At 46.9% G+C, this 26,193-nt stretch overlaps 2 protein-coding genes across 2 annotated transcripts; one reads left to right on the plus strand and one right to left on the minus strand.

Moving 5' to 3' along the window:
• The first annotated feature begins 24 nt into the window (after positions 1–24).
• Bag1 (BAG cochaperone 1) lies at positions 25–13,036 on the plus strand. The gene is made up of 7 exons (XM_057790548.1): positions 25–585; positions 1,775–1,903; positions 6,147–6,229; positions 7,243–7,356; positions 9,953–10,060; positions 11,743–11,805; positions 12,273–13,036. Exons 1-7 carry the CDS (start codon positions 300–302, stop codon positions 12,360–12,362), a joined length of 873 nt encoding a protein of 290 aa, XP_057646531.1. The 5' UTR covers positions 25–299; the 3' UTR covers positions 12,363–13,036.
• Positions 13,037–16,070: 3,034 nt separating this feature from the next.
• On the minus strand, positions 16,071–24,738 carry Spink4 (serine peptidase inhibitor Kazal type 4). The gene is made up of 4 exons (XM_057791084.1): positions 24,671–24,738; positions 19,861–19,901; positions 18,127–18,239; positions 16,071–16,235 (listed from the first exon to the last, which is right to left on the minus strand). The coding sequence occupies exons 1-4, from the start codon at positions 24,729–24,731 to the stop codon at positions 16,190–16,192; spliced, it is 261 nt and encodes an 86-aa protein (XP_057647067.1). The 5' UTR covers positions 24,732–24,738; the 3' UTR covers positions 16,071–16,189.
• Positions 24,739–26,193: the final 1,455 nt, after the last annotated feature.

The following is a 26,193-nucleotide window of genomic DNA, read 5'->3' on the forward strand; positions in this document are numbered from 1 at the left end:
GCGAGCAGATGGGGTGGGGCCGGTGAGTAGTAGGGCGGGGTTGCAAGGCTGTGCCGTCGACGGCCACCGCGGGGCGGTGAACAAACGCGGGCCTGGCGGATCGCAGCAGCCCTCGGAGACCGCGAGGGGACCGGGAGCCGCTGGGACCCCGGCTGCGCGCCCCTCGGCCCGGCCGGGAGTCGCGCCAGTCGGAGCCCCTGGCCGAGTGCGGCTCGCCTCCCTCTCAGCGTTCCTCTGTCCGCAGTGCAGCCAGCGGGTATGACCGATCCACCAGGGGCGCCGCCGCCGCCGGCGCTTACATGCCGCGGATGAAGAAGAAAGTCCGTCCCCGCTCTGCTCAAAGCGAGAAGGTGGCTCATTGCAGGGAGTTGATCAGGGGTAAGAAAGCGACCCGCAGCAAGAAAGGGACCGGGACCAAAGAGGTGACCCAGTTAGAGGAGGTGATCACGGTCGACGAGACGACCCAGACCGAAGAGGTGGCCGTGACCGAAGAGGTGACCCAGACCGAGGGCATGGCCCAGATTGAGGAGATGGTCCAGACCGAAGAAATGGAAACAACTGGGGTTAGCGTGACCGTCACCCACAGTGAGTACCAGGATAGGCACCGTAGGTAGGGTTGGGATCTGTGAATTTGACCACCTGTAGCCAAGCATGGGCTCATGGCTATGTCTGTGTGGATGGTTTGTTTTTGCCTGGGTCTGGTGTCAGGACATCTTTTCGTGTGGCCAGTTTGTTTTGTCCCTGGACATTTGTTAGATCCTCTATTTTGGAAGCGTAGTTGAGTGTGTGCCGTCAGTAATAAAGTGTCAGCCTTGTATTTGGCCATCTTGTGTGTGGAACTCTTGTGGTTCTGGACATCTACCTGTATAGTGAGTCTGAACTTACTTTTTCGGGCTGTTCATAACTTGCCGAGTACTTTCTGTATTGAATGTCACAGAACTGCAGGTTCAGTGTGTCCAAGAGTTACTCTCTGGACATCTGGTGAAATTAAAACAGAACCAATCACTGGAAAGTACACGAGAAAGCTGGATCCGTGAGATTTCCTTAGAACCAGACAGGAAAGAACCACATACTTTGCCATCTGGAAACCATGATTCTGTGTCCAGCAGCTTTGAGTGACCTTGAGATGGACGTCACTTTTTTAAAGGCCTCTGATTTCTGGTCTGTGAAGCACAGATGGGAACTAGGGCTCCTTCTGACCCTGGCTCAATTGGGAGAGTCGTCTAATAAGCTGGACCTGGACTCCACCTACTTAGGAAAGAATCGGCACCTGTGTTTTTTAAAAATGGATTTATTGGTTTGTCTTTACTAAGCACTAATTATGGTGTACTTAGGTGTGCCCAGTAAGAAAGACGTGGAGGACAACAGCCCCCTGCGGGTGAATAAGGGGAGACAATAGGGAGTCGGGCCACAGGATGCAGGCAGCTGTGATGGAAAGTGTGGACTTTGGAATCAACTAGATCTAAGGGCTGATTCTGCTCTGCCAGTTGAAGGTTTTCCCCAAGGAGGTCTATATTAGACTGATAGCTGCTGTATGGTGCTGTCCTGGGGTTTTAAGATAGGGCATGCAACAAGTCTTGTATAATTGTATATGTGTAATTGCATACAATTGCATGCAAATGTGACTCTAGCTGGGGCCATAGCTCAGTGGTAGAGCCCTTCCCAGCAAGCTCAAGGCACTGAATTCCATCCTCAGCGCCATAAGACAGCATCAGTTTACTTTTTGGTTTATGTGAAAGCATTGTCTTCATTGAATGCTTTTCTTTCCCTCCAGGCAATGAGAGGTATGACCTTCTTGTTACCCCACAGCAGGGTAATAGTGAACCATGTGTGCAAGACCTAGCTCAGCTTGTGGAAGAGGCCACAGGGGTTCCACTGCCTTTTCAGAAGCTCATATTTAAGGGTAGGTGCTTCTCATTTGTTTTTGAGTACTTATGGCTAAAGGACAGATTTCATTTTATTTATTTGTTTGTTTATTTTAGTTTTCTGAGATAAGGATTCTCTGTGTAGTCCTGGCTGTCCTGGACCTCACTCTGTAGACCTGGCTGGCCTCGAATTCAGAGATCCGCCTGCCTCTGCCTCCTGAGTGCTGGGATTAAAGGCATATGCCACCACCACCCTGTAAGGACAGATTTTAAGTTGCTTAGTCCTACCTACTGGTGACTTTCAGTTTTCTGTGTGTGAATGTGTGCATGTGTTTTGCCTGACATACATGTCTGTGTACCACATTTGTGCAGTGCCCACGAAGGCTAGGAGACGATGTCAGCTTCTCTGGAACTGGAGTTACAGATGGTTGTGAGCTGCCATGTGGGTGCTGGGACCTGAACCCTACTGTTCTGTAAGAGCAGCAAATGCTCTTAACCACTGAGCTATCTCTCTAACCCCCATCTTTCAGTTTTCAAAGCAGAACCTTTCTTTCTTTCTTTCTTTCTTTCTTTCTTTCTTTCTTTCTTTCTTTCTTTCTTTCTTTCTTTCACCAGGTATTTATTATTTATTAAGGACCTGCTCTACACTAGACATTGCAAACATCTGGATGAGTATCAGATTTGGGGTAACATGATGACAGATGTTAACCTTTTTTGAGGAAACATATGGACAGCCTTCCCCATTATATGTTCTGCATGATTGTATTGAAGTTACTACTAAGTAAAGTCACCTTAGTTACCTAATATCTGATTTGTTAGTATGACAGCAGAGATAGTGTTCTTGCCAGTACTTGACATAGTGCTGATTAGAGAGGCTTTGAATAAACTTAACAGGAGCCTGGATGGGCAAGGTGTGTTGATGATGCTGGTGCTGATTTCTGAGGCACTAGCTCCTCCCCACCCCTCCTATCCTCAGCCTTCCCACTCCCATAGAACCCGTTATTCTAGTACGTGATAGGGCCAGATTTATCTCATTAGGTTTCAGTCATTGTAAAGAATTTAATAATGAACATTATGGCAAGGGCGTAACTTTTGAGTATAGTAAATAGGAAGCATTTTATGTATATTTCATAGCATAGATCTTTGCCTTTTTCTTGGTGGGAAAGTGATAGTTTCCTAGAGCCCAAACCATCTCGGAACCGATTATGTATGACCATGCCCCATGTCTTTTCCTTTTTAAATAATTTAATTTTCTGAATTAGAAAGACAATAGAAACGTATCTTTCAAAGTTGAGTATGGTAGCACACACCTATAACCCTAGTACTCTGGAGATGCCAACTCCATGTCAACCTGGGTAATAAGTCAGACTCTGCCAGAGAGAAAGGGGAGGGGGGAGAGGAACAAAGAATGGCAAGAGATCAAGTTTCAAAACAGAAAACATAAAGAAGAAATGTTCTCGTGGATAAAGCTACTTGTTAATTTTTAAAACTGTTTTTATTGAGCTATGTATTTTTCTCTGCTCCCCTCCCTTCTTCCTCCTCCCTTTTCCCCTCTTCCTTCTTCCTCCCTTCCCTTCTACCATCTCCCATGATCCCCATGTTTCCAATTTACTCAGGAGATCTTGTCTTTTTCTACTTCCCATGTAGTTTAGATCCATGTCCTCTTTGTTGTCTAGGTTCTCTGGTATTGTGAATTGTAGGCTTTTTTGTTGTTTGTTTGTTTTGATTTATGTCTAAAAGTCACTTATGAGTGAGTACATATTATATTTGTCTTTCTGGGTCTTCTCAATTTTTTTTTTTTTTTTTTAACAGAACTTGCCTCAAGTTTATTTGTAAAAACAGCATAAGGTCCTGAACATCTGCAAATACTGTGTAGGTGTTCACACCAGTCCATCTGTTTTCACATTGGCAGACTGAGACCTTTTTTATGGGGCCTTCACAGGGGCCTGAGCACCTTTGGGAGCCTGAGCTGCAGCTGAGGCCTCTGCCTTGGCTTGAACCTTGGGCTTTGTTTTTTGGAGCCTACGACCCCTGGCCATGTAGCTTCTAATCCGCTTCCCAAGCTTGGGGTGAGCAATTAAAGCCAGGCGGGTGAGTTTGCGGGTGGGGCCCTTTGGCACCTTGGGCTTCACCACCTGGGGCTTCACCAGGGCCTTGATGGCCTCCGCACGTGCGCTCATGGCCTTTGCATTATTTGCCTGCATCTTCTTCAGGCCTTTCTTGTTGTGCTTCTTGGCAAAGTGCATGTTCCTCAGGAACTTGGGGTCAACCCCCTTGAGAGATTCGTATCTTTGTGACCGGGGTTTCTTGATGCCATTTCTGTGCCATTTCCGGGACTGATTGTGTGTGGTGTGGTTCTTGGACTTGGCCATGGCTGGACTGTAATCGGCGGCTCCCTAAGCCTCAATTTTTTTTTAAATGATAGTGGCTTAATCAAACATGCTAGGCAAGTACCAAATCACTAAGCCCTATCCTCAGCCCATGTATTTTACATTTTCTTTTTATAATATTGAGTTTACCTGCATTCATTGAAATATCCTGAGAAGAAAAGAACTTTTTTTAAAAGATTTATTTATAAATTATGTATACAACATCTGTCTACATGTATCCCTGCAGGCAAGAAGAGGGCACCAGATCTCATCACAGATGGTTGTGAGCCACCATGTGGTTTCTGGGACTTGAACTCAGGACCTCTGGAAGGACAGTCATTGTTCTTAACCCATGAGCCATCTTTCATCCCCGAAAAGAGCTTTCATGACTATAAAATCTTTTATTTTACAGAAGTGATCTCTTGGGGCTGGAGAGATGGAAACTGTAGCCATATGCACATACCAACATATGCATACAGATATACATTATTTAAAGATAAAATAAATCCTCAGAGGTGGTGGTGCACGCCTTTAATCCCAGCACTCGGGAGGCAGAGACAGAAGGATCTCTGTGAGTCTCAGGCCCGCCTGGTCTACAGAGCAAGTACTAGAATAGCCAAGGCAGTTACACAGAGAAACCTTATCTTGAAAAAAAGCAAATAAATAAAGATAAATCTTAAAACCTTTAGGGACTGGAGAGATGGCACTGTAGTTAAGAGCACTGGCTCCTCTTCTGAAGGACCCAGCTTCAATTCCTAGCATCCACATGGAGGCTCTAAACTGGTCAATAACTCCAGTTCCAGGGGATTCCAGTTCCATTGGCACCAGCCACATATAATGTACAAGCATACATTCAGAGGCAAAATACCTCTATACATAAAATAATAATAAAAAATTTTTAAAGAACTATATCTATTATATGAATTATATTAATACTTTGTCACCGAATATTATTTTTAATAGTTTTTATATAAATATATTTCCAGTTATTTGTTCAGGATAAATATCAAGAAATGACATTATCAGATAAAGACATTTAAAAAGAATTTCAATTTATCTTTTTATTGTTAGCAAACATGAAGCTTTTTGTTGGTTTGGTTCTTTTTTTTTTTTTTTTAATTTTTTTTTTTTTTTTTTTTTTTTTTTTTGGTTTTTTCGAGACAGGGTTTCTCTGTGGTTTTGGAGCCTGTCCTGGAACTAGCTCTTGTAGACCAGGCTGGTCTCGAACTCACAGAGATCCTCCTGCCTCTGCCTCCCAAGTGCTGGGATTAAAGGCGTGCGCCACCACCGCCCGGCTAAATAATTTTTTATTTAGTATGTATATAGTATTTTGTCTGTGTGTATGCCTGCAGGCCAGAAGAGGGCACCAGACCCCATTACAGATGGTTGTGAGCCACCATGTAGTTGAGACAGGGTTTCATTATGTAGTCTGTGCTGGCCTGGAACATGGTCTTGGTCTACAGCCCGTTCTAGGCTTGAGCTCACAGACATCTGCTTGCCTCTGCCTCCTGAGTGCTCTGAGTAGGTTTCCTGGGTCCTCTAGAAGAGCAACCACTGCTCTTAACCATTGCACCATCTCTCAGGCCCCCTTTTAAGTTAGATTTGTATTTCTGTTTTTAAATAACAATAGTTTTATGATAAATTCACACAATGTATTTGCTCATACTCACTTCCTTGCCCGCGTTTTGCCCCTTCCTCCATTTGAGTCCATACAGGGCTTGCCCTGGATGAGGCAGACCTATCAGGGGTCACACCTCAAAGAAAACTGACTCTTTCCCGCAGCTATTCAATGTCAGTAGCGCCACAGCTAGTGGTGGGGCTCCAGTCCCACCTCTTTCTCATGTACATTAGCCAAAGTCTAGTTTTAGTGTTGTACAGATGATACAATTTGGCATGCCTTTGCTTTTTTCAGGAAAATCTCTGAAAGAAATGGAGACACCATTGTCAGCACTTGGAATACAAAATGGTTGCCGAGTCATGCTAATTGGGGAAAAGGTAAATTGCTTTTCTCATCAAAATTTTAAATCGAATAACTAAAGAACCATACATGATTCTGTATAGAAGACCAAATTGGCCGGGTGGTGGTGGTGCTCACCTTTAACTCCAGTACTTGAGAGGAAGAGGAAGAGAACTTCTGCATTTGAGACCAGCCTGGTCTACATACCGAGTTCAGGATAGCCAGCAGCTCTGTCTTGAAAAACCAAAAAAAAAAAAAAAAAAAGAGAGACCAAATTGGTTACCCAGGTTCAGCACTGGTGACGTCCCCCAAGAGTGAGGTCTGGTGAGATAACCAGTTTGGTAGGTGCATTATCTGTGCTTTTCTACTCTGGCGATTAGGCTTCTGCCTTAGGAATTAGGAACCGCCGTGCTACCTCGATGTAGTTAAAATGTGCCAGGGGCAGGCTGTACTTAGAATTTTCAAGAGAGCTTTTGTTAGAGCTGTAGACACTATGTGGAAGAACTCTTGCTCGGGTCTTAGGAGCTGCCTTCCATTCTACAAGAAGAAAACGCTCTCTGAGTGGGAAGGTTCAGACTGAAGACCTGAGGGGCAAGAGAGCGTTGGTGACAGGTGAGGGCTGTGGCCCTGCCTTGCCGTGATGGGTGCTGTGCCCACCCTGCATTGTGACACAGTGGCACCTAGGGGACTGGGCTTGAGAAGAACGAACAGTGTAGGGGAGTGGAAGAAAGCAGGCAGCTGCTGGCTCTGGCTGCCAGCTGTGGGTGAGAGGAAGGAGAAGGGTCTAGGAGAACAGTGTGGGCAGCAGGGAGTACCCATGGTCAGTTTGAGGAAGCTGTAGTAGTTTCAGTTGGAGCTGGCTAAGATCTGGGAGCCACATCTGGATTCTAGTACATTCCACCTTTGGGCACTGGGATCTTAGGTCACTTCACTGCAGTGGTTGGTTCAGTCCTCCTCAGAGAGTGGCTTAGCCCAGTGGTGCTCAGATGTTCTTCTCACAGAGGCAGCTAGTCTTTATGATTACTGACCTCATTTTTATTCTTCACGTTAGAGCAATCCAGAGGAAGAAGTTGAGTTAAAGAAGTTGAAAGATCTGGAGGTATCTGTAGAGAAGACAGCTTACCACTTGGAAGATTTGAACAAAGAACTTTTTGGCATCCAACAGGTGACTTAGCCATTTCAATTCTAATGTAGTGGTATGATATTGTTACCTAGTAGGCTTTTAAAAAAACCATTTATTTAATTTTAAAATTATGTATGTATGTGTGATAGTATGTGCATGGAGTCCTGGTGGCAGGGAGGCCAGGGTCTCCAATTCTCCCAGAGCTGGAGCTACATGAAGTTGTGACCCACCATGTGGATGCTAGGAGCACAACTCAGGTCTTCTAGAAGAGCAACACATGTCTTAATTACTGAGCCATCTCCCTGATCCTGTTTTGTCCTTTGATTATAAAATTAATTTGTGCTGGGCAGTGACAACCAGGTCTTTAATCCCAGCACTCAAAAGACAAAGGCAAGCAGATCTGTGAGTTCATGGCCACACTGGTCTACAGAGTGTGTTCCAGGATGGCCAGAGCTACACAGAGAAATCCTGTCTCTAAAAACCAAATAATAAAATAATAATAATTATTTGTGGTACTTATACAAGAGTTTTAAATGTATGTACAAATAGATTCAGACCAAGGCCCATCACTCCCTAAACTCCGTGCCCTTACTGATCTTCTTCTGTGTAAGTATGTACCTGTGATCCAGAGATACTGTTGTTCTGAAAAATATTTTTTATCATTTTATCAAAAATCTCAATATGATGTACATTTGGTAAATTGTTCTTTTATTGATTAAAAAGTTAACATTTTCTGGTGTCATTGAAAATGGTCATATTTTATTGCATATCATGTTTTATCTAGGCTAGTTTCTATTCTTTGTTGTTTTACCTAATAATTTTTTTCTGTTACATATGATGCTTCTTTGAATACCCTTAGACATGAATTTTTTTTGAACAGTTGTGATTGTTTTGATAATGTAGGTGGAGGTTGCCTGTTTGTTTCCCAGCATCCCAGACCCCAAATAACCACACAGAAACTGTATTAATTAAAATACTGCTTGATGCCGGGCGGTGGTGACGCACGCCTTTAATCCCAGCACTTGGGAGGCAGAGGCAGGCGGATCTCTGTAAGTTCGAGATCAGCCTGGTCTACAAGAGCTAGTTCCAGGACAGGCTCCAAAACCACAGAAAAACCCTGTCTCAAAAAACCAAAAAAAAAAAAAAATACTGTTTGGTCTATTAGCTTATGCATGTTTCTAGCTAGCTTGTAATTTTTTTTTTTTTTGATTTTCGAGACAGTGTTTCTCCGTAGCTTTTGAACTCACAGAGATTCGCCTGCCTCTGCCTCCTGAGTGCCACCACCGCAGGGCTGCTAGCTCATAATCTTAAATTAACCCATCTCGATTAATCTGCACTTCACTACAAGGTCATGGCCTACGGGTAAGGTTCTGGCAGGCTCCCTGACTCCGCCTACTTTCTCCCAGCATTTAGTTTAGTTTTCCTGCCTACCTCTGTTCTCCCTGCCATAGGCCAAAGCAGCTTTATTCATTAACCAATAAAAGCAACACAGGTACAGAAGGAGTTCCCACTGAGTTTGGATTTCTGAGTAATTTTGAACTTCTTGCTGTGTGTTGTAAAATATGAATTTGTCACTGCTTTGATAGCCGTCCTCAGATATTCCTGCTCAGCCGTCAGTTAGCAGATCATTAGTCTTAGAGATGTGAATAAATAGCAAGGTGGTTTAATAAGGAGAGTGCTGCTTGAGCCAGGTGTGGTTTTGCACACCCGTAATCCCAGCTCTTCTGAGGTGGAGGAATCAGGAGCTCAAGGGCAGCATTGACTAAACAGTGAGTTAGAGACCACTTATACTACTTGAGACCCTGTCTCAAAACAGAACTAAAATAAATATAGTCATCCTCTGTTGTCATATGGACCTGTCTGTGTAGGCAGCAGGAAGAGAGAGGCACTGGGCCTGGCTTGAGTATTTGAACACCCAAAGCCCAGTGACATACTTCCTCCCACAAGGCTGTACTTACTCTAACAAGGCCACACCTCTTAGTCCTTGTCAAGTAGTGCCACTCCCTCAAGATTGAGCATCCAAAAATATGAGCTGAGGGTGCCCATTCCTGTTCAAACCACCAAACAGAGAGTGTTTGACAAAGACACCTCATGCTGACCTTCGATGTCCACATGTTGTGCCACAATGGCCAGCATTCAAGTCTGCTCTGATGTCTGCCTCTTTTTTTTTTTTTTTTTTTTTAAGATTTATTATATATACAGTGTTCTGTCTGTCTGTATGCTTGCTGGCCAGAAGAGGGCACCAGATCTCATTACAGATGGCTGTGAGCCACCATGTGGGCGCTGGGAATTGAACTCAGGACCTCTGGAAGAGCAGTCAGTGTTCTTAACCTCTAAGCCATCATGTCTGCCTCAAGTGCACGTGTACCCTTGTGACCAAAGGCTATACTCTAGTTAGGCCTTAGAGGCATTCAGAGCCCAGTGGACCACATGAGAAACAGTAGCCTGCAGCCTGCAGCCTGCTAGGATTCTTAGACTGGCCAAGGTCAGCATTTCTAATTGTCAAAAGGGATGAAGATCTGAGATTCAGCCTGACTTATTAGAGCAGAGGTAAACTCTGGGTCACTTCATCAGTATAGTGGTGTGGCTTTCCTCAAGTCTCAAGAAACACTTATGGTAATGCCCTTTTCCTTCACAGGGTTTTCTGGCTAAGGAATTGCAAGCAGAGGCTCTCTGCAAACTTGATAGGAAAGTAAAGGCCACAATTGAGCAGTTCATGAAGATCTTGGAAGAGATTGACACAATGGTAAGTAATACTCAGCTTAGAGATGCTATTTATTTATTTATTATGTACACAACATTCCTTCCATGTGTGCCTGCAGGCCAGAAGAGGACACCAGATTTCATTATAGATGGTTATGAGTCACCGTGTGGTTGCGGGAATTGAACTCAGGACCTCTGGAAGAGCAGCCAGTGCTCTTAACCGCTGAGCCATCTCTCCAACCCGAGATGCTAGCTCTTAATGACAGTATTTCCGTCCATTTCGCTCTGCCAGCATAGCACTTCTATTGTTACTCGGGGATGCGAGCATCTACTATCGTGTGCCAGATATTGTGTGTCCTAGTTAGCTTTAGCTGTCAGCACCACCTAGAGGTCCCTAAGAAGTGACTCTCAGTTGATGGTACCCAGATTAGGGTGGCCTATGGGCACGTGGAGGGGATGAGGTTGTTTTGGTAATTGAAATAGCCCATGATGGGTTAGCTGGTCCTGGACTGGATAAGAAAGCTAGCTTTGAGGTAGAGAGACGGCTCAGTGGTTGATACTACTGGTCATTCTTCTAGAGGACCTGGGTTTGATTCCCAGCACCTACATAGTGGCTCACAACCATCTTTAACTCTAATTCCAGGGGATCTATGTCATCTCTGGCCTCCTCAAGTATCAGGCATGCATATGGTGCACATAGACATGTAGACAAAATATCCATTAAAATTAAAATAAATAAACCTTAGAAAGAAAGCTAAGTGTGAGCCAGCAAGCAGCGTTCCTCCATGGTTTTTGCCCTGGCTTCATTGATAATGATTGTGTGACCTGGTAGCCTAAGCCAAACAGACTCTTTCCTCCCCCAGTTATCAGAGTGTTTTATCACACAACAGGGGGAACTAGGATAGCATGCCAGGTTCTGGGTGAACATATGGAATTTCTGTTCTGACCTGGGCGTTCACAGCCCACCAACACAGGGCTTTTGTAATATAGATGACAAACATGTGGGTGTGTGTGTGTGGTTGTGGACCTGGAACCCAAGAATTTTATAATCTTGTGGTTAAGGAAATGTGGGTCATTGTTTTTCTAAACCTCAGGTTGTGATGTCATTGAGCTTGTTTCTTCTACAGGCTTCAACCATAGCCAGATCTTGGGAGGCTGTTGAATTGCTGACCCAAGCTTTCTTTAACAAGCTAGGGTATCTCTAGCTTGATGTTGTATTCTTGAGAATGAATTCCTCTGGGCTTGGAGTTCTGTTGTGACAGAGGGGTTAAAAAGAACAAAATAGCCAGGCGACAGTGGTGCACACCTTCAATCCCAGTACTTGAGAGGCAGGCAGATCTCTGTGAGTTTGAGGCCAGCTTGGTCTACAGAGTGAGTTCCAGGACAGCCAGGGATATACAGAGAAACCTGGTTTCGAAAAACCAGCCAAACAAACAAGCAAATAAGCAAACCCAAAAACAACAGTACTTTTCCTGGCATAATAGTATCTGTATGTAGGAAACAGTGAAGAAACAAAATCTGTGTTTCAGATCAGGTTACAGCCCAGACATTGCAATCAAGGGAGGGACCATTCATAGGAACAAGAGCCATGAGAGGAGCCTCATAGGATGCAGAGTGGGAGAAATGATGCCTGCAAGTGCACATCTTACTTGTACTGAGGACCTGTGGGTGTTGTCTCTTGTCATTGCCATTACAGATGTCAGTTGTGAACTGTTTCTTCCATAGGTCCTACCAGAAAATTTTAAAGACAGCAGGCTAAAAAGGAAGAATTTGGTAAAAAAGGTTCAGGTGAGTTATATGGTAATACATGAGAGGCTGTAATATATTTAGTGTGTTGGTATGTGTGTTTATCTGCTCAAAACAGGGAAGTGTAGAACCGTGGTTAGGAGGCATGGTCTGGCCGGTTGGTGGTGGCACCTGCCTTTAATCCCAGCACTCATGAGGCAGAAGCAGGTGGATCTCTGTGAGTTCCAGGCCAGCCTGGTCTACAGAACTAGTTCCATGTCAACTAGGGCTGTTAAACAGAGAAACCCTGTCTCAAAAAAATGAACTAACTAAGAGGCATGATCTGTTGTTACTGTTTATTTATTAGCATGAACCCGAGATGGGGATTCTTGTCCCTGTGTATTTGATTTAATCAGTTTGGGCATCTGATCAACAGGCTCCTCAGATGACTGAATAAAGAGCCTCATATGGGCAGTGGTTGGCTTGTCCTCGGAATGCCTGGAATTTCACTGCCTGTGTCTGTCTCATAGGTGTTCCTAGCTGAGTGCGACACGGTGGAGCAATACATCTGCCAAGAGACAGAGAGGCTGCAGTCTACGAACTTGGCCCTCGCTGAATGAAGTGTGGGAGAGAGTGACTGTACTGGCCTGAAGAGCAGCTTCACGGCTCTGCCCTCTATGGAACAGAAGCCGCTTGTTTCTCCAGCACTGCCAGAGGCAACTGGCTAAATGTCAATTTCCCTACTCCTCTGTCGGTTCTCAATGAAGAAGTACTATCTCTGCAACTCTGAAGTAGAGCTCCTGTGTTCTCCTTCTGGCTCTGTGTGGTTGTGCTGTCCAGCAGTTCCCTTTGTAGGAGAGGGGCCTTCCTACCCAGTGGTTACTGGCTCTCGACATTCAGGAACTTTCTAGGCTGGGCAGAGCTCTAGTTCATCTGGAGCTAGTTCCAGGTTTGTAGGGCCCCCTAGTCTTCAGATTCGTGACCTTGTGATCTCAGTCCAGAATCACCAGGTAGTTGCTCCCAGGTAGAAGTGACGGATAGAAGTTTGGTATGTGGACAATCCCCAGAGTGCCCTACTGTCCTGTTGAGACTGATTTCAGAACATCCGACTGGGCTGTGGGTTTAAAGACCTTGTCCTTATCCTCCCCTACTCCTCCCCAGCCACAGTCATTATAATTATTATTATTTTATTAATATTTGAGACAGGAACTCACTGGGTAGTTCTGGCTATCCTGAAATTCACTATGTAAACCAGAGATCCGCCTGCTTCTGCCTCCCAAGTACTGGGGTTAAAGGCGTGCACCACTATGCCTGCATTCAAGGTGCTATTTTGGGATGGGACCTGTGGTTTTTTTTTTTTTTTTTTTGGTTTTTCGAGACAGGGTTTCTCTGTGGTTTTGGAGCCTGTCCTGGAACTAGCTCTTGTAGACCAGGCTGGTCTCGAACTCACAGAGATCCACCTGCCTCTGCCTCCCAAGTGCTGGGATTAAAGGCGTGCGCTACCACCGCCCGGCTGGGACCTGTGGTTAATATGTGGATGACCTTGCCCCCAAACAAGTCTCCAGACTGTTAAGAACCCAGTGCCAACTGAGTCTCTGCCTGAAATCAGTTCAGAACCATGGCTCAGGAAGGCAAAGATAGTGGTTTGAGTGTGAGAAGTAGGGGCGAAGCCAGCTGGCAGCTTCCGTTAGCCATATCCTCTGAGCTCCAGGTTTCCCTGAGACTGTTCCTGTTGAGTCCTGGACTTCCCCTTCCATTGTTTGTTTTTTAATATTTTTACATTATTTCTATCTTGTACAGTTGAGTGTTTTGCCTGCACGAATGCCTGTGTACTGTGTGCATGCAGTGCCCATGGAGCTCCAGGTTTCCCTGAGACTATTCCTTCTTCTGTGCTCATCACTGTTCATCACTGAAGGTTTGGTTTTACTATGTGGCCCAGACTGGTACCAAATTGTAATCCTTCTGTGTCAGCCTCCCAAGTGGGATTAGAGATGGCACCATCACTGCTGACCAACTCTCCTGAGAAGCCTTCCTCCATGTGGTGGTCAGGGCTCCTTTTTATTTGAAGGTATCAGGAACTTAATTCCGAAGAGATACAGTGAAAGAGAAAAATGAGCAGAACCCATAATTTTTTTTTATGGGCAAGAATATCTGCTTATAGACCCAACCCTTTGGAGACAGAGACAGGAGGATCCTGAGTTCAAAGCCAGCCTGGACTACTAATGAGACCCTTTCTCAGAAAATAAAAATATTAAGCCAGGCATTGGTGTACGCCTGTAATCACAGCACTGGGGAGGCAGAAGCAGGTGAATCTCTGTGAGTTCCAGGCTAGCCTGGTCTACAGAGTAAGTTCTAGGGCAGTCAGGGTTACACAGATAAACCCTGTCTTGAAAAGCCAAAAACTAACTAAATATAGAAATAGAACATACCAGCGAAGTTAGGCCATGCGGCTTTGGAAGGTCAAAAGTAGCTGGGCTGGAGGAGCTCCCACATGAGCCACAGCCCGGTCTTACCCCTTCTGTTGGTGCCCTCATCATTCTCCCAGCGTTGCTCTTCCTCAAGACAGGAAACCTGGCTGTGAGCCACCTTCATGCCCCACACAGTCTCAGAGGAACTTGTTTCTGTTTATTTCCAAGACCTGAAGAAGAATCTTTTGACCAGTCGGCAATGGTCAACAGGGCCGTGTGCTGTAGGGCTGAGTCTGGGAGGGGCTGGAGGTATAGTCAGTGGTGGTTGGCTGGGTAAGTGCAAGGTCATGGTTTCTGTCTTCAGGAACACCCTGCACCAACACTTTTTCCCTAAACACCCCCCACACACACACACACACTATATCGTCTTTAGAGCTCACACTTGCATTTCAGACCACAGATGTAAATGGGGAATTACGTACTTCTTCCAGTCGGGTATCAGGCACATTGTTGAAGTTTTAACCTTGTGATTCCTTGGAGCAAATAGAGTCCTGAGAAGGCCGATCGCTGAGGAGACGCTTGGCTGGTTTATGTGTGTTATGTGAGAGACTGGCCTCTAGAGACAGAAGCTTCCAGATGCCACCAGTATGCCTTTCCCCTCCTATACTTGCTCCTAATTTTTAGTTTAGCTGAGACTAGGATAGGTTTCCCAGTCTCCTTGCTCTTACTTAGCCAAGAGATGGTATTTTAGACATTGGGATATGAACGTACTACTCCTATGTTGCATGAAGCGTCTTTGGAGGTGGTTGGTGCCCTTTCCTTGTCTGGCCCCTGAAATATAGATGAGGGCTGCAGTCAGAACAGCTGCCTTATACTTAGAGGCAGAGGCTGAGGCGAAGGTGATGGAGGAACAATACAGAGGGAGCACAGAGCTGTCAGTCTGCATAGATCCCTGTGAGGAAAACTAAGTTCTACGTATTTAAGTCTACTATTTTGGTTTTGTGTTTTGCAACCAATACCTAATCCTATACTGTCACCTGTAGGTGGGAACAGCTGATCAATAGCAATGGAAAGGCCTGTTGGTAGATGACCTAAGCCCCTGCTACCTGTAAATCAGCATCCGCTGCTTGGTTTTCTCATCTCACTGGTCCAGGGGATGTTGGCTTTTTGCCTTTGTTGACCGACTTTCCTCTTCTGTGTCATTCCAGAGCATTTCTGTCCTTTTCGCACCCCTAGAGCAGGACTCTGAACCTGGGTAAAACTGTTACCACCTGGCCAGGTCCCGCCACACTTTGTTACCCTGCCATCGTATCAAGAGGCTTCTAGCTGAAGAGGTGGCCCAGTGGCTAGGAGCACTGACCGCTTTCCAGAGAGCTGGGTTTGATGTCTAGCCATCCACATGGCCGCTCACACTAACTCCAATTCTGGAGGGGGAGGATTCATTGCCCTCTTCTGGCTTCTTCATACGCAGACATGGGCAAGAAAACATCCATCCATAGATAATAATCAAATTTCGCTGAGTGTTGCAAGGTACACCTTTAATCCCGGCACTCAGGAGGCAGATGCAGGCAGATCTCTCTTGAGTTTGAGGCTAGCCTGATCTACATAGCAAATTCCAGGCCAGTCAAGGCTACATAGACTATTTCAAAACAAAAACAAAATAAACCAAATGCTTCTATAGGTTTTGGCCAATAGAGGTTATTCAATGTATACTATGGGCTGGAGCAGTGATTCTCAACCTATGGACTGTGACCCCTTTGGAGGCTGTATATCAGATATTTACATTATTATTCATAACAGTAACAAAATTAGGCATAAAGCAGCAATGAAAATGATTCTGTTAATAATAACTCTATTAATAGATTCAGCTGAGAGAGCTGTCAGGGCCGATCCCATCTCTTGCTGCCACCTCCTCCCCAGAGTTCCCAAAGACTGGTCCACTTCACCAGCTTGGACTGCATCTTTTATTTCACATCTTAGCCTCTGGAGCATTGCTGTTCTCTAGCTTGAAGTCTCGTGGCCGGAGTGCGTCTCTGGGCTCAGCACCTGCCGTCCTTTATGATCTGGATGTCCTCTTTTGTTTTTCTAGAACCGGAGAAGGTAAGGATGAGGCCATTAACTGTAGGAACTATAAGGGAAGAGGTCAGGCCCAACCCATCCTCCCTGCCTGAGCCCCTCCTGGAAATGTCCAGATACAGAGAGGTGTCAGGGATCTAAGCATACATACCTATATAAACTGACCCTCTTACACCTATCCTGAGAACTTTCAGCTTCCTGGTGTCTCAACTACCACTGCTTGCTGATGGCTGCCGTGTTGCAAAGTTCTGGCCACTTAGCCCCAAAATAATCACACAGAAACCATATTATTTAAATCACTGCTTGGCCCGTTAGCTCTAGCTTCTTATTGGCTAACTCATGTTAATTTAACTCATTTCTATTAATCTGTATATCACCACGAGGTCGTGGCCTACCAGCAAAGTTTCAGCACATCTATCTCCAGTGACTTCATGGCGTCTAACTCTGCCTTTGTTCTCTCAGCATTCAGTTCCATCTTCCCTGCCTAGCTCTGTTCTGCCCTTGCTATAGGTTCAAAGCAGTTCTTTATTCATTAACCAATAAAGGCAGCACACGGACAGAAGGACCTCCCACATTACTGCCAAACCTCTGTCCTACCTATATTTGCACCTATTGCATGGCCCCACGAAGATATACCAGGGACCAACTATCCACAGTCATCACTGCCTCCCAGAACTGCCCTTGTAGCCCCATCTTAGCCACCCGAGGCTGTAAGTGAATATGTTACTAGACCTGGAACTAGAGGTCTGGAATCCCTTACTCAAGAGGCTGGGCAAAGGATTCTGGCATTAGAGCTTCCCTGAACTTTATATAATGAGTTCAAGGCCTATGCAACTTAACAAGGCCCTGTTTAGAGGAAGAGCTGTAGCTCAGATGGTAGAGTGCTTGCCTAGAATCGGAAGTCATGTGTTCAGTTCCTAGTACTGAAACCAAACCAAACCATGGATTCCTTGAGTTCATGAATTCAAGGCCAATCTGGACAAAATAGCAAGACCCTGTTTGAGAAGAAGGAAAAGAAGGGAGGAAGGGCAATTGTTCTTACCCTCTTTGCTTCCCCTTCACATCCAATCCTGTACTGCGCCTGACAGTTCTGCCCGCAATGTCCCTCCTACCTATGAATCTTGACCATGACCTTTTCAAAGCCAGGATTGTGTCTTTTTACATTTCTTCCAATACAGACTTACACATCTGCCTAGACAGCTTTTCATTGCCAAAGATTTCTCCTTATGATCTCACTGGGCTCTCAGTTTGATTGATAATTTTACTGGTGAGAAAACTGAGACCAAATAGGTGATCTAATATACCAAGGTCGTGGTCTAGCCTGGACTCATTTATCACCTCTCCCCCATTTCATATTCTAGTATGCCCAACTTCCTGTACTTCCTTAAGTATAAACTAATGTTCCTTTATAGGCCTTTCCAAATCTCCTTTTTCTACTTGGAATTATCTTCTTTTTCTAGCCGATTTCTACTTACATTTTAGGGATGAGCTTGGGTTTTACCTCTAGTCTTCCCTGGCCCTGTTCCTTTCCTGTGTGCTCCAAGTCTTGAGCTGTGCTGCTGTTGGCTTGACTTCTCTCTCTTAGCCTGGTTCCAAGAAACTAGAGAGGCTCTGGGGACTAGCCATAGTAAGTGCTCAGTAAAATAATAGTTGGCTAGAGGCATGAAAGATCAGATGAGATTTTCTCGTCACTCGGGCAGAACAAGGACCATCACTCAGGGTTTCTGCCTCCTTTTGTCCTGGAAACCTGAGCTTCCTTTGAGTTACATTTAGTTCATTCAGTTAGACAAATGTTTGGGGATTCTTCTCTGGCGAAGGTGAGCTCAAGCCCTGTTCCTTTCAGACGTGCATGTACCAGAGAGGGGGCCTCCCAATTAGTTGGATGGAGGAGGGAACTTACATCCGGGTCACGCAGAGATGGCATTCATTTTCATATGTCACCCCATCCGTGCCACAGATCAGTTTAGGTGTCTTGGGGCACTTTGGAGAATCTCCCATGTGCTCACAGATGGGCTGTGGAAAGCAGAAGTAGTGGGGGGATTCAGAGGCAGTGGTCAGGGGCCCAGGGGCTCTGCTTGGAACGTGAAATCAACTATTCAGGACTCTATGGTGTGTTTGCTTGTGTGAGTGCATGTGGCTGGATATGTACATACATGGGAGCCTATGTCTGTTGAACCCTGGTCACGTGTGATATCCTGCCTAGTCTCGTGTGTGTGTGTGTGTGCTCATGCACGCGTGTAGGAAGTTTGTGCCCTCAAGCTCCTGGGGATTGGTTCACATATTAGTGAATGCATCTAGAAATTCTGCTGCTGGTCCGTTGTGAGCCCAGTAAACAGCCATCCATCATTCCTAGGGAATATCTTATACCCTATGGGATCTTTTACTTACCAATACCAATATGGTCTTTTTGTGTACCTGTATGTGGGGGGCTACATGTATGCAGAAGCCATTAAATATTGGATGTTGCTCCTTAGGAGCCACTCACCTGATTCATTTGGGACAGGTTCTCTCATGGCCTGGAACTCACCAAGGAGGCTAGGTCAACTGTCCAGCAAGCCCTAGGGATGCCCCTATCTCCACTTCACAAGTACTGGGACTATATGGGTGCTGGGGATCAGACTTGGGTCTTCACATTTGCAAGGCAAGCATTTACTGGCCGAGCTCTCCCAGCCCCATACATGGTCCTGTAGGCCCTTGTTGGAAGGCTGAAGGGATGGTACAGGGCTTATAGTTTAATTAGTCTCAGACTGAAAGGTTCCCGGGCTGAGAGAGAACACAGTCAAGAGTGGGGTTGGAGCCTGGGTGAAGGAGAAGGTGAGGGAGGCCTGGTGGCACACACCTGCCATCCCAGCAGTTGGAAGGTGGAGGCAGGAGGATCAGAAGCTCAAGCTTATCAACTCAACCAGTAGAAAACCAGCTGATGCCACACCAGGCAACTAAAGTCTACAGTCTGGAGACCCCGGTTCAACCACTGACTTGCTCTGTAAATTTAGGCGAGTTAGTTCATTCTCCAGGCCCCAGTCTACAGTCTGGAGACCCCGGTTCAACCACTGACTTGCTCTGTAAATTTAGGCGAGTTAGTTCATTCTCCGGGCCCCAGTTTTCTCCTCAGTGAAAAGGGTGGATAATGGTGTCCCTCTCAACGCAGGATTAGCTGGAGTCATGTATATAAAGTATTTGGCTCTTGGTACCAAATAAATGGGGTTGGGTTCTGAGGGACTAATGAATACCAGAGAACCTGCTTGGGAAGGTGGCTCTGAGGGCCCTGCAGATGCCCTGTCTCTGAGGGTTTGAGACCCAAGGCCGAGTCAGGGAGCGGACGAATGATGAGCTGTTCTTCAGAAAGGCTGGCAGGCTCCACAGGGCCATTTGCTGAGCTGGGGACACCTCTGGCCTGACACCAGTGGCTTCCCTTGTCCTGCTCTGCTGCAGGGGAGTACCCGCTGAGGAAAAGACCTTGGAGACCAGGTCTGGGCAGATCCTGAGGGCTGAGGTCAGGCTCAGAACTTGGCCAATCTGGAGGGGGTATTCTGAGGAGAGTGTGGGTTCGGGAGGTCACCTTGGCCCCCTTGGTACCATCGAAGGTGTCAGCGGAAGGAATGCATACTGGGCTCCTGTAGAGGGATGGCCTTACCATTCTCAAGAAAGCAATCCTTCCTGCTTCCACCTGCACCTCTGAAAGACAAAAAAGAGCAACAGGACACTGTCAGCTCTGGCTGCTGGGCTAGGGTCTGGGGACTCTGTCTCCTGTCCTGGTAGTGCCTGGGCCAGGTGCCCCAAAAGTCTAGACTTAGGGGGTGACGACCCGACCTGCTTCTAATTACTCAGATCCCGGTGGAATTTTTGTGTCCCATCAAATAATAATAATATTTAAAAAAAAAAAACAGCAGTTGGCTGTGTGCCAGACATGGAGAATACATGTTTTTTGGTGCTCTCCACGCTTCCCACCATTCTGTAACAGAAGGGAGAGTGGACATAGTAAATGCTGTGTCTGCTACCCAGAGTCCAGCACAGGACCAAGGCACCAGCCCCAGCTGCCAGGAGTGCTGACTTCACCACCAGCCCCTTCTTGGGAATCACCGTTGGGGGATGGAGCCACCTTACTCAGGCTTGCCTCCTGTGCCCAGGACATCCCCTAACTATGGTGTGGCTGCAAGATCTCAGCCCTTGTGTCTCTGGAACAGGTCGAGGTGCCACCCTGCTCCAGAGCTTCCCGCAGGGCCACCTGAAACTCGGGTTACACTCAGCCAACTTCCTTGCTCCCAGTAGGTAGCAACTCCCATAAATGCGTTCAGACTCAGGTCTGTCTGCTGGAACACCTGACTGACCTATGAAAGGCTCAGAGAGCTTGAGTGATACACTTGAATACGGCAGAGCTAGGATTAACACACAGGTTCGCTACCCCAAACCTGATTCCCTATCAAACAGTCGTAGCCCTCAAGGTTTGGCTGAGCTGCTTATAGGACATGAGGAAGGCAGTGGAACCATGGGCGTAGCAGGTGGGCAAGAGAATTTGAGCCATGTTTAAGGCGCAGATAGGAGGAAGAATGGCTCTGAGAGCTGGAGAAGGAATGGATGCTTCCAGATGCCTCAGAAGGGCTGTGCAGAGCCTGATGGAGAGATGGGCTCTTCCTACCCTCCTGTAGCAGAGCCCGTCAGTGGCAGAGGCTGCAGGAAACGATCTATGATTCTGGATGGAGCGGAATCCGTGTTATCATAAAGGAAGCTGTCTCCAGCAGTAGAGTTCCACAGCTACTGAAAGGTTAGCGGATTTGGCTTTTTCTTGGAGATTTCCCCAGACACAGAGGAAAAAAGGGACTGAAACTAAGTCACCTCTAGTGTGCTTTGCCAGTCTGGCAATAGAAGCTCAAACGTAAACCTAGCCTTGTCACCACGCTGCTCAAGAGTCTTCTGTGCCGTACCTGTCATAACCAAGAACAACCTAAATGCCCTCCCACAGGAGAACAGATAAAGAGTGAACTTGTCTATGGTGGAACACTGCTCAGCAAGAGGACAAACACACTTGAGGCAGCTCAGGAGGATTATCACAAGTCTGAGGCCACCCTGGACCATGGAGTGAGTTCCAGGTCATTCTGGCTGCGGAGTAAGACCCTATCTCAACAACACACAAACAAACAGCACAAAAGCAATTTGTGTAGCGTGTATATTAATTACTTCTTGTTGCGGTGATAAAGCATCATGGCCAAAAGCAACTTCTAAAAGAAAGACTTTATTTTGTCTTATGGCTCCAGGCGTATAAGAGTCCGTCACGGCGAGGAGGCCTGGCAGCCATCTGTAGGCATGGCGGCTGGAGCAGAAGCTGAGAGCTCACATCCTCAACCACAGGCACGAAGACTGTGAACATTCAGAGCTCACGTCTGGTGATGTACTTCATTCCCCAAGGCCCCAGAGCACAAAGGTTCTACAACCTTCCCAAACAGCACCCCAGCTTGGGGAGTAAGTGTTCTAATGCCTGAGCCTGCGGGGGATATTCCCGTTCAAGCCGCTGTAGTGAGAACAGCTGTAATCCCAGTAGTCAAAGAAACTTGAGGGCAGCCTAGACTACATAAAGAGACGCTGCCTGAAAACTCAGAAAGCAGGGCTGGAGAGGTGGCTCAGAGCACATACTACTCTGTGTGTGTGCTGAGTTCTGATCCCCGCACCCATGCTTGAACATCTCACAACTGCCTGTAACTCCAGCTCCAGGGTATTTTTTGGGCTTCCCAGGAGCCTACACTCATATATACATACCCCACAGAAACACACATGCAAATGCAGAAGTTTAAAAAGTAAAATCTGTTTGGAACAATAACAGCAACAATGAAGGCACCTGATAGACAAACTACAAAAATAATTTAGCTGAGCAGAGGAAACGGGCACAGAAGACCCCCTGGAGTGGAATGCCGTTGGTGCCACATCGACAACAGATCTGGTGGTGTGTGACACAGGTCAGGGTGACAAGGAGGTGTGTGTGATTGCCTCTGAGACAAGGAAGGACCAGGACGCAGGAGAGAAATTTCCCTATCTTGTTTATTTGGTTGTTGTTGAGACAAGGTTTTGCTGCGTAGCCTTGACTGGCCTGGGCCTCAAACTTGTATTCACCTGCTTCTGCCTCAAATCCTGGGATCACAGGAGTGCACCTCCTCGCCTAGCTGTGCTCTGTATCTTTTTTTTTTTTTTTTTTTTTTTTGGTTTTTCAAGACAGGGTTTCTCTGTGGCTTTGGAGCCTGTCTTGGAACTAGCTCTTGTAGACCAGGCTGGCCTCGAACTCACAGGGATCCGCCTGCCTCTGCCTCCCGAGTGCTGGGATTAAAGGCGTGCGCCACCACCGCCCAGCCTGCACTCTGTATCTTGATAGAGGTGTGGGAGACATAATGTGTGCATTGTCAGAGCTCATTCATCAACTTTCCTGAGTGAAAATGCTACGTGTTTCATGGCCTTGTATTAGGAGAAAAGCGTCTACAAAGACCGAGTGAGTGTGAGGGTGGAGGCCTAAAATCCCAGTATTGGGAGGTTGAGGCAGAAGGGTCAAAAATTCAAGGTCTACACAACAAAACCAAAATCTCAAACATTTAAAAGGTAGAACGACCTCCCCTGGTGGCTCCCAGCACTGTCCAGTCTCCCTCTGGACCAGTATTCCATGGTCACATGTTTGAACCGACCCCCAGTCTTGCTCCGTGGCCTTGCTATCTGATATATCTACATCCTCCAAGGCTGCAGGACCCAATGGTTCCTCTCTGCTCGCTGTCCCGGAACAAGGGCTTCTCTGCCTCATGCAGATCCTCTGTCTCAGCTGTCTCCACTCCCCTCTCCCACTCTCCCCATCCTTCAAGGCTCAGAAGCTTTCCTTCCCATTCCCACAGTTCACGGAGAAAACTGGATCTGAGCTGTGCTGCTAAGTCCATTGCTGTCACAGGGGTCACCCTGCCTCCCTATGAACCCAGGCTTCTGGGGCTCCTGTGCACTCCTCGGTGCCCCATCCAGAGATTATTCAGGAGTTGAGCACTGAAGGGTGTTGTGGGAAAGAGAGTACAGAACCCTACAGGGTCAGAATTTCTTCCTGGGGTTGTGAAGGGTTGTATTTAACCCAGGCATCCCTTGCCCTTCACCCAGGCGAATCCTTCATTTAACCAAGACCGGAATCTGAAATGTATACGAGGACCTTCAAAGCAGGCTGCTTAATGTTCCTAATGGAGGGGGTGCTGGGGAATGGAGAATGGGCAGGGGAGGGGTGGGGCGGGAGGGAGTAAGCGTCTGACCAGAGCCTGTAGGACTATCCTTATTGACCCAGCTTCCAGATGTGTGACTAACAGGAGGGAGTGGGCATGGAGTCCAGGGCCCCCAAGGTCCTGCCAGGCCCCGCTTTATAACATTATGACTCCTGTCTAGTGAGTCCCAGTGGGTCTCTGCTTCCCTGTTCTGCTTATTCTCAACATACAAACGAGAGCATTCTTTCCATGTCTGACTCCACTCCAGCTCTGGCTCCCACTCTCCGAGCAAAAGGTTCTCACATTAATTCCGAAGACTTTGCCTGACATAGTTCCCAGCTGCTTCCCTCCCCTCCCCTGCCCTCCTCCCCTCCCTTTTCATTCTGTACCATGCTCTTCACTCCCTCAATCCGCTCAGTACCTCAAACATTCCAGACATGCTTCTCCAGCGGGGCCCTTGTATTGGCTGCTCCCTCCATCGGACCGTTCTTGTCTAAAACATCTTCACTCCCTTACCTTCTTCAAGCTTTCCTCCAACCTAGACCTCCCTAAGAGACCTCCTCCGATTTAAAATTGCAGCTCCCTCCTAACCCCGTCGCCCAGCTTCATATTTCTTAGCCTTTGTCATGTTCTTATATACTATGTACTGTCAATTCTCCTCCTCAATCCTGCTAGGTTTAAGCCCTGTTGGGATGGTTCCTTTTCTTGTTTTGGTCCCTCGTGTGTTAAAGGGTAGAAAGGTATCTGGGACAGGAGCTGTGAGAAGGCTGAGGTGCTCCAGGCCTGAGGAAGCTCACCTCTGCTGTCTAGCCACCCAAGGGCCCCCTCCACATGATTAAATGGTTGTCCTGGGTCCCATACTACATCTTATCAAAGCAGATCAGGAACCTGAGGGGTCCAGGCCAAGTCTCTCTTAGCACTCACCACCCCACAGCAAACCTGAGGCCTGATCGCACCTTCTGTCTGCCCAGGTCATAATTTCTCAATGCAGCTTTGAACTGGAAGAGCATCCTACCTCACAGTGCCAAGGGACGAGGACTTGGCAGTTTTGGTTCAGGACTGAACTGGTTTCTTTTCTCTCAGTCCGTGTTTTGCCTACTGTAGCAGATGAATGCTGAAGGAAGAGTTACTCAGCAAGCCCAAGCACACAGGAAGCTCCAGATCTTGCCTCTGTCCCCACACCCAAGCTCACCTACTAAGACCAAGCTTTAGAGAAACCAGGTTCTGCCCACTCACCCCCGTCCATGGCAAGGAAGGCAGCCAAGGTCAGGGTGACCATCCACAGGTGCATAGCCATGCTGCTTGTGACCATGACCTCAGCCAACTACGGCCTGGGCCAAGAGCGAGGCTGGGGCCTATTTATTGCACTGTTCCCCACCCTTATCTTATCTGGGGCCAGTTGGCAGCCAGAGTGTCACCCCAAGTTAATCTCTTCATCCTGACACCTGGAAAGGCTTGTTCAAGGCATGACGCCGGCTTTGTAGTGACATGGTGCTGGGGCCAGGGCCAGGGCTAGAACTGGGCTGGTTTCCAGAGCGTGCAAAGGTTTGGACGGTTTGCAAAACTGACTCCGTTTATCGGTTAAAGCAAGGGGAAGGTGTGGAAGTAGAGAGAAACACAGAACGAGGCAGAGATGGGGGGGCGGTTGAGAAGTATGTGGGGGGTAGCAGGAGGCAAACACTAGGAAAGAGAGTCATGGTGGCTTTGCCAGTGCCGCCTCTGCCAAATCTGTGACGTCAGAAAAGCCACTTTGCTTACTTGGACCTCAGTTGCATGTTTATTTGTTTTTGGTGCTGAGGTTTGCCTCATGAGTGCTGGGCAAATGCTTTTCTGCTGATAAATCCCCAGCCCTCTTTTCCCTCTTTGAGACAGGGTTCCACTTAATTGCTTAGTCTGACCTCAGACTTGCTCTGTAGACCAGGCAAGCCTTGAACTTGAATTTTCTGCCTCATCTTTCCACGTAGTACTGCCAGGCCTGTCCAGCTGGGTCTCAGTTTACCCATGCACGAGACGGAGATGATAACTCTGGCTCTGTCTTCTTCCCAGGGCTGATTGAGGTCAGTGCTGGTGACAGCATTCAGGGATGCCAAGTACGGGCAAAGGGAAATGTAAGTAGAACTGATTTTAAAAACTTTTTAAAAGAGGTTTTTAAAAATGATGTATTTATATTTCATGTGTATGAGTGTTTGCCTATGTATATGTGTGTGCACCATGTGTATGTATGGGACCCTCAGAGATCAGAAAAGGCCTGGCAGTGAGGTAATACACACCTTTAGTCCCAGCACTCAGGAGGGAGAGACGGGCGGATCTCTGACTTGAGGGCAGCCTACTCTACAAGAGCTGGTTCCAGGACAGTTAGGGCTACGCAGAGAAAAAAAATCAAACCAAATCAAACCAAACCAAACCAAACCAAAACAACAACAAAAAGAGGATGTTGGATCCCCTGCAGTCGAGTTAAGGATGGTTGTCAAACACTGTGTGGGTGCAGGGAACCAAACCTGGGTTCTCTGCACGAGCTGCAAGTCCTCTTAACCTCTGACCCATTTCTCTAGCCCTGGAAACTTTTGTTTTCGAAAAAATATTTTTAATGTTTTTTTTTTCCTTTAGGTATGTGTATCTGTGTGTGTCAGTGTGTGTGTGTGTGTGTGTCTGCGTGTGTGTGTCAGTATGTGTGTATCTCTGTGTGTGTGTGTGTGTGTGTGTGTGTGCGCGCGCGAGTGCAGGTGTTTGTGGAGCTCAGAAGAGAGCATCAGATCCCC

This window comes from Chionomys nivalis, chromosome 16 (assembly GCF_950005125.1).
Source record: "Chionomys nivalis chromosome 16, mChiNiv1.1, whole genome shotgun sequence".
Lineage (NCBI taxonomy): Eukaryota > Metazoa > Chordata > Mammalia > Rodentia > Cricetidae > Chionomys > Chionomys nivalis.